General features: G+C 46.1%; 3 protein-coding genes across 3 annotated transcripts; 1 reads left to right on the forward strand and 2 right to left on the reverse strand.

Annotated features, from left to right (window-relative positions):
• Nucleotides 1-905: 905 nt before the first annotated feature.
• Nucleotides 906-2,564, forward strand: PCOAH_00009570 (ATP synthase subunit alpha; the record flags this gene model as incomplete). Its single annotated transcript, XM_020057766.1, has 1 exon — nt 906-2,564. The coding sequence occupies one exon, from the start codon at nt 906-908 to the stop codon at nt 2,562-2,564; it is 1,659 nt and encodes a 552-aa protein (XP_019913158.1).
• Nucleotides 2,565-2,764: 200 nt separating this feature from the next.
• Nucleotides 2,765-6,748, reverse strand: PCOAH_00009580 (Uncharacterized protein; the record flags this gene model as incomplete). The annotated part of the gene is made up of 1 exon (XM_020057767.1): nt 2,765-6,748. One exon carries the CDS (start codon nt 6,746-6,748, stop codon nt 2,765-2,767), a length of 3,984 nt encoding a protein of 1,327 aa, XP_019913324.1.
• Nucleotides 6,749-7,554: 806 nt separating this feature from the next.
• PCOAH_00009590 (Uncharacterized protein) lies at nt 7,555-8,270 on the reverse strand (the record flags this gene model as incomplete). Its single annotated transcript, XM_020057768.1, has 3 exons — nt 7,555-7,790; nt 7,972-8,105; nt 8,215-8,270. 3 exons carry the CDS (start codon nt 8,268-8,270, stop codon nt 7,555-7,557), a joined length of 426 nt encoding a protein of 141 aa, XP_019913171.1.

The following is an 8,270-nucleotide window of genomic DNA, read 5'->3' on the forward strand; positions in this document are numbered from 1 at the left end:
GAATGTGTGCACTACGGCAAAAAAAAAAAAAAAAAAAAGCACTAGCAGGAGCAGCGGGAGTGTAGCGTTGATTGACTGGAAGAGCTTTAGAATACTCCCGCGTGCATACAAAAATGATCACGTGTATTTTATTGTGCCCCCCACCTGCTGGGCGAAATTTCGTGTATCGTTTGAACTCCTTGTGGTGATGCAGCTAAGGTCGTTCAGCGGGAGTTAAATTGGCATGTTGGGAGAAGGTTATCCTTTTTTTTTTTTTACTTCAGGTTCGCTCCAGAGAAAAAAAAAAAAAAAAAATGGGAAAAACGAAAAAAAAGGGAAGCAGCAAAGAGGAAGTAGTTAAAATGAAACAGTACTCCTCAGCAACCCGTTAAAAAAAAGCAACGAACAATAGCTAACTCTCGCAGGGTGAGGCGAAACGGAAGAGAAACGCTCCTCCCCCCACCTGTGGTCACGTCCCCCGTTTAGCTACGTTGTTACACCGTGAAGGTAATCTCTTTTAGCGTAGTTGGGTTGGAGTTGCATGAGTATTCCTTACGTACCCCGTAGGGTAAGTGTGTTTAGTTGGCCATTTTTTTGGGTGGGGAAAACCGCCTAAGGTGTACGTGTATGTGGGGAGAAAGCGCGTGACGTGGCATGCCAGGTGGGTAGGCTGGCCTGAAATTACCTGATCAAACATATCACAGTTGGTTTATTTTATTATTTTTTTTTTTCCCCCTTTAGTCGCGAATCAGCCGAGGAAGCTTCGCGTGAGATCCGTGAGAAGGACACCCCGTTGTATGCACACCGGGCGGGTATGCGAAAGGGAGCTCCATCAGTCATAGCAACGTCATAAGTGGTATAGCAGAGAAGCGGTGGGTTGATCCAACGCATATATAAGCATCGCTGTGCAGACCGCTTTACACACCATGCAGAGAGCAAGTAAGATGCGCCTGCTAGGGCAGCAGCTAAGGAGGAGGGTGAACTGGAGCAGCGTCACAGTATTGCCATACTCGACAAAAATAAGCCCAGTGGAAATTTCCAAAATATTGGAGAAGAAATTTGAAAACTTCGATTTTAAGACGTCCGCAAATGAAGTGGGATACGTGTTAAGTGTGGGGGATGGTATATGCAGAGCCTTCGGGTTGAATAATGTGAAGTCGTCTGAGTTGCTTGAAATCCACAATAGTGATGCGTCTACAGGGGGAGGTGCTTCAAGCATCACCTACGGAATGGCAACGAACCTGGAATACGATAACGTTGGAGTGGTTATTTTTGGAAACGACAGAAACATAAAGGAAGGTGATATAATAAAACGAACTAACAGAATTATCGACGTGAGTGTTGGTCCTGAGTTGTTAGGTCGAGTGGTGGACGGGTTGGGAAAGGAGATTGACGGAGGGAAGCCCATCCAAACGAATGAAAAAAGGAAGATTGAAATAAAGGCACCAGGGATTATTGCACGTAAGAGTGTAAACGAGTCCATTATAACGGGAATTAAGTGCATAGACAGTTTAGTCCCCATCGGTAGAGGACAGAGAGAGTTAATTATAGGAGACAGACAAACAGGAAAGACAGCCATAGCAGTAGACACGATAATTCACCAGAAGAATATTAACGAACAGGTGCCAGACAGTGAAAAGGTCTACTGTGTTTATGTTGCCATTGGACAGAAAAAGAGCAACATTGCAAAGTTGGTAAATCTTCTGAAAAAGTACGATGCGTTGAAATATACCATTATTGTAAATTCGAGTGCATCGGATGCATCTCCGTTGCAGTTTTTGGCTCCCTACACAGGTTGTGCTATGGCAGAATATTTTCGAGACAATGGAAAGCATGCGTTAATTATTTTCGACGATTTGAGTAAGCAGGCAGTTGCTTATAGACAGTTGTCCCTGCTTCTGAGGAGACCCCCAGGGAGAGAAGCCTATCCAGGGGATATCTTTTACATCCACTCGAAGCTCCTGGAGAGATCATCTAAACTGAACGACAAGCTGAAAGGGGGAAGTCTCACTGCTCTCCCAATCATAGAGACGCTAAACAACGATGTGTCTGCCTACATTCCAACCAACGTGATTTCCATCACGGATGGACAGATATTTCTAGAAAGCGAATTATTTTACAAGGGAATTATTCCTGCCATTAATGTTGGACTGAGTGTGTCTCGAATAGGAAGTAGTGCTCAGTACAAGTGCATGAAAAAACTGGCTTCCTCTATGAAGTTGGAGTTGGCCCAATTCCGTGAGATCGTTGCCTTTTCTCAGTTCGGCTCAGACTTAGATGCATCCACGAAGAAGCTCATCGAGAAGGGAAAAATATTAACGGAAATACTAAAGCAGAAACAGTACTCCCCCGTCAGCATCAGTTACCAGATTTGCCTCATCTATGCGGCTACGAAGGATTACCTCGCTAGCCTTACCATTGATAAAGTGCAGGACTTCGAGAAGAGGTATTTTGAATACCTGGACAATAACTACGCAGATGTGCTGAAGAAAATTCAGGGCAACTGCGATTTGTCCGAGGTGGAGGACCAAATCAAGGAGAGCATCCAGCGCTTCCTCGAGCTCTACAAGGGGGAGACCTCATAAGACTGTTCGGCATGGCAGCGATTAAGCTGCCCAGCTTCTAAAAAGGTATTCCCTCCTGGGGAGGAACTAATTTATTAGCGTGTCGGACGAGACAACCAGGGTGGTGGTGGTGGAACCATCCGAAAGGGGAGAACCCCTTCTTAGAAGGGAGGATCGATCCTTGTTTGTGCCCCCCATGTGGGTATGGCACTCAAAACGCTTTATCCCTTTTCCCACCTTTTAAGATGCACTAGTATGTTATAATAAAGCGATCTCCTGCTTAGCAAAAAATTTCTCTGCACGAAATGGTATGAAAGGAGATTTTTGCAATTCTGAAGCACTTCCTGGTGAGTGTTCTCGTCCAGGAGGTGGATCCCATCAGGGGGTTGGGGGGACATCCCCCCATGGACGGTACTTATTATCCGTCGACCCTCTCCCCCAACTGAACGTTTTTCCAACTGCTGGATTATTTGTGGAAACCTCTCCTTCAAGTAATCCTGAAACTTCGACAGATTAAATTCCACGTTAAGAGTGAGTTCTCTCGAATTTATTCTCTCACATGTGGTGGTTGTTTTTCTCGTGTCATTTCGTAATTGACCGTTCGACCGGTCACTCTCCTCCATGGTATGTATCCTCCTGGTGGCAATCTTGTGTGCACTTTTCCAAAGAAACAACTCGACAGGGAAAAAATACGGCCAGTGAATTTTTCCAAATTTTCTCTCCACATAGCGGACGTGTCTTAACTTTACCTTTTTCGTGTGGTTATCGTGTTTTATTACCATGTGGATGAGGGCGCACAGAAGGGGGAGGCCACTCTCTTCATTAACCTTTTCCATTTGTGACACCAGACGGAGGAGGTACAAGTAGAGCGGCTTGTGCACATGTCTGCACTGGCCGAAGAGGAGGAATAAAAATATTTTCACCTCATCGGGGAGAGAGGCTAAGTTGTGTTGGAAGAGCCACTTGGAAATGGGGAGGTAAATGGTCGAATGGTAGAGGCCGTTCAGGCTGTAGGTAACGATGAAGGTGATCATGTCGTCTAGGGTAAATAGGTGTTTTTTCTTTCTGAGTAGATTCTCCATCTGGGCATACACGTCATGCGTGTGGTTATCCCCGTTGGGGTGAATAGGGCAGCCACGCCAACCGGTTAAACCGGGTGAGTGACCCCTTTTCAGCGCCAAGTAGGAGGCCCGCACTTTCGCAACGAGGGACTTTTCCAATATTGGCTTCTTCCCCCCGCATCCGGTGTGCATATAGAAGTACCTGTTGCGAAATTTCTCATGGTTTCTGTGTAACCTCGTCTCGAGATGAACCTGGATTGCTACCTCCTTCAAAATGGACCTGTTCAGATGGTAAAGGATGATTAGGAAACGCTTCGTCTGGAAGGGCGCACCGTCAAGGTAGTTGGATAGCATGGTTAGGAGGAAGTAGGCACCACGCTGCAGAGTTATCATGCAAGGTGTTCTGTCCATTTGGTAAGTGTACTTCACCGTGGGGGGTGGTGTCTTGGTAGTCTTTCCCAAGTTATGCGTTCTTTGCGATACAAGTGGTGGTTGCTTGTCTGCATAGTTAGCTGGATCATCGTTTAGGCTAAACTTGCTCAGTATGATTCTGTGGAGAGCGCCATAGTTGGGGGGATCCCCGCATGGGAGGTTATCCCCTCGAAAGGGGGACTCCCCAATTTGGAGGCAACGTCGGCTGTCTTCTTCCTCCACGATGGTGTGCACTTCCTCGTAACGGTATGCCCTGACGGTGTGCACAATCTGGAGGAGGTTCCGCATTCGGTCAGTGGGGAATGCATTTTCTTCCCTTCGTTTCAGCATTTTTAAGGGAAGTTCTCCCCCCTTTGCTGCTCCACCGAATTTCCCAATCGCAACGAAGATGTGGAACCAGTTGGATAGGTTTATGAGGTACACATTTTTCATCACGTAGGTGAAAATTTCGTAAAAAGTTTTTTCCACTTGGGTGAGAAGGAGGTTGTTCTTCTTCCGATGTGGGTTTACTTCCTCTTCATAGCAGTCACCCCTCTCAGCATATTGGACAAATGAATTGCTCATATAAAGGAGAGATTTGGCGAGACAGTTTAACTGGGATTTTTGGAAATATTTTTTCTTGCACTGCGTGTTGAAGTAGACGTTGTGCACGATGCGGGAGATGGTGTCCTCTGCTTGAACGATGGGGGGAAGATTCTCATCTGGGATTGACTTGGATAAGTGATAACCGTTGGAGGGGCTCTCTTCCTGGCGGTGCGTTTTCTTCACCCGTTTGGTTTGTTGGTCTGGTAATAGGGTCATCTCCTCCGATTGGGGAATTTTACATGGGAGAAGGGGCTTCCCCTGGGTATGCTCGAATAGGTTGTAAAAGGATGGTACCTGTTTGCTGGGCGAACTAATCACTTGGTCGTTCCACCAGCGGGTGAGTCTCCAAAGAGGGGAGTTCTCTCCGTAGTGAGTCTTACCAATACGTCCACTACCGACGGGTGGATTTCCCCCCTCCCTCCGCAGGTCAGAAACAATTTGTGGCAGATTATCTCTACAGAAAATGTTTTCCAAATGGGATGAACTATTATGCTGATGTAACATCCGAAAAAAGCGCAACAACACCTTCACATTTTTGTCAGTAATTTTTGTGCTAATTTGATACGTCTGCTTTAACTGGTCGTATCGTTCACTTTTTAACTTTTCGAATGGGGTAGAGAAGGAGAAGGCTAACTTCATTTTTCTTAACGTGTTACTTTCTTGCGTTGGTTTGGGGGAAAGCTGGTTTGTCTTCGCTGGATCATCACATGGAAGGAAAGTGTTATTGCTTGGCTGGTTTTTCTGTTGCGTGTCACATGCAGCTTCTTCTCTTATTTGTGCTGATATGCCGTTCCCATTCGTCCTGTTCATTCCCTGCTGCGTAATGTACGACGGGAAGACCTTCACCTTGGTGGTCTTCCCCCTCGTATGGAAGGAATCCTCATCTCTGCTCAGGAATATGTTATTTAAGTGGTTTATGCAGGGGTTGTATCTCCCCAGGGTGAGGACTTTCCCTACGTATTCATAATCCTGGTTCCTCTTTAGGGTGTCCACATTTTCGATGAATATTCTCCTATGCAGTTGGACAGACAAATCGTTAAAGAGAACGTGTAAGTAGACATTCTCCCGACGCGCACACCATTCCATGTAATGTAGGTAGTCCCATTTTAGGTCTCCATCGAGGGGAACCCTTTTTATCTCCTTTACAACTTGAAGCAGCTTCTTCTTAAGGACATGGTCTAGGAGTTCCTCCGTTGCTTTGAAGTCAGGGGTGATGGCGAAGAGGTAGGACCCTTCAGATAGAAGGTTCAGTATCTGTGGTAAGTTTATTTTGTCTGCATGTCGAATTAGAAAGCGAACGTAGTGACCTCTAACCAGGCAGTTCACATGGTAAAGGTTCGTTTCGCATATCAGTCTGAGGCATTCTGTGAGAGTCACTTGGTCCTTGTCGAGGAGGTTTTTCAAGTAGTGCACTGCTCTGGAGGCGTATTTTAATTGCTGGGGGAAAATGTAAAGGAAGAAGAAAAAGTCCTTCTTTGACATGAGGTAACAGTTGTGACTTATGTACTTGTAGATGCAGCTCAGGATGGTATCTCTCTGCTTCTTGTTCATGTATTTATTTTTTCTTATATTGTTCAGTAACGAGTAGATGTTTTTCATTTTTATTTTTTGGACAAACTTCATGTAGAGCAGTTCCTCCTGGGACAGATCGTACGTGTCTCTCAGGGCCTTCTCCGATTTGCGCCACTTTCGCTCCTTCACGGTGGTGCCCGTCATTGTGGCGTTGGCATTGTTAGCGGAGCTTATGACAGGTATTGCCCCTGATGTGGTTGACGTGGTTGAAGTGGTTGACGTCACTAACGTTGTCGACGTGGCTGACATGCCTGGCGAGACCGACGCCCAGCCAATGGGCCGCCCTGCCCCCCTCTCGAAACGCTCAATTTGCTCCTTGCTCTTCACATACACATATTTGTCCTTCTCGAAAAAGTACTTGCACGTTTTCTTCTCCTTTCCGTTTAGGTCAATCCGCACGACCTTCTCATGTTTTGACAGGGCCTGAAGCTTTTCCCTGTATTCGTTTATGGCCCCTGCCTGTTGTTTCTTCCTCTGCGTTCTGAGTGCCTGTCGTGCACCCACAGAGGCGCCTCTACAGCCGAGCTGCATGGCGTACGGGTAACCATGAGGCATTGTTGCGGCAACGGAAGGGCACCACTACGCCTTATAATGATCATTTAGATGAAACAACGTCACGCAGGAAAAGAACTGTGCGCGTAAACGGTGTGTGCATATTCTGCTCACGAAGTAAATGTATACACGCGAGGATGCGCTTTCCCCCCAAGGGATGATCAACCTAACGGGCATGGCTGTGCATCTGTTGTAACGACTGTAGGTGGAGTAGGTACCACTTTTCTCGCATCCACATTCGTGCTGTAAGCAAGGTTGACAGGGTGCGTTCAATGCAAATGGATCGATTAGAAGGGGGTAACAAGTCGACCCGCTTTTCCAACTACACGTCGAAATTGCGAAAAGGTTGTCACGCCTCACTCCATTGGAGAGTCAACGGGGAAGCGGCTCCCTTTCTATTCGAGTCGCTATTTTAAGTGTTCATTGTTCGATAAAAAAAAATTGTACAGAAAAATTAGTGGGGCGTTTTCCAACGAGGGGTTACAAATCGACGTGACAAAGAAATAATGACAAAGGGAAGGTGACACAAAGAAGAGTTCCAACGAGGCACGTGTAAACGGGAAGAGTGTCCCAAAAACAACTCCCCCCCAAAAAAAAGGAGAGATAATTTTACTTTTTACAAAAAAGAATAGAACGAAATGATGCTTCGTGGCAGGTAGAGTAGATCAAATGTGAAGGGGCATGAAATAAGTGCAGATTTCATCACGAAGATGTGTTCAGCATGCAACGATGGGGTGCAGGTTACGGTGTAACACTTGGAGTAGTGTTACGTGCATGTAGTTCCTGTGAACGCTCCCCCCTTCCACCTCTCAAATGACTTTTTTTATTTTACTTATTTTGTCGAGAATAATATTTTTGTTAACCTCGTAGATGTATCCCCCCAGGATTATATTATCGAAAAAGTAGTACAAAAAGTGAAAGTTGAAAAGGAGGTCCAGCTCGCACACGTTGGTGAAGAAGGTATCCAGCAGCTGCGCCATGAAGTGGATGAACTCCAGGATGTACAACTCGTTTTCGTTCTCGATGCACACGACGAAGTAGAGGCCTAAACGGTATCAATAACGGTGTCAATAACGTTGTCAGGAGGGGAATGTATCGGGGGATAACCCTTGTGCGGCGAGTCAATAAAATGCCGCACAGGAGAAATTGTAGTGCTCACAGTCACCGGTTCTATTGCCACTGCTGTTTCCCCCCAATGGTGGGGTGGTGCTGTTTTTTCTCCTTACCTGCGTATAGCCTGTATACAATTTTAAAATTCTCGTAGACGAAGATGTTCGAGTAGGACCTACTCCTGTTGATTAGAATTTTGTTGATGTCCCTCTCGATCTTCTTCTGCTTGGCTTCGTTGCAGTTGATGTACCTGCGGGGGGGGCAAGGTGGAACGGCATGAACTCTTAGCAATAGTTGGGAGACATACAGGATGAGAAACGTGCTTCACATCTGCATAACTGCTAACGTCTTGTGCTTACCATTTTGAAAACCGTGTCTTCCCCTGCCTATTCTGCAAAAGAATAAAATTCAGCAT

This window comes from Plasmodium coatneyi, chromosome 4 (genome assembly GCF_001680005.1).
Source record: "Plasmodium coatneyi strain Hackeri chromosome 4, complete sequence".
Taxonomy (NCBI): Eukaryota; Apicomplexa; class Aconoidasida; order Haemosporida; family Plasmodiidae; genus Plasmodium; species Plasmodium coatneyi.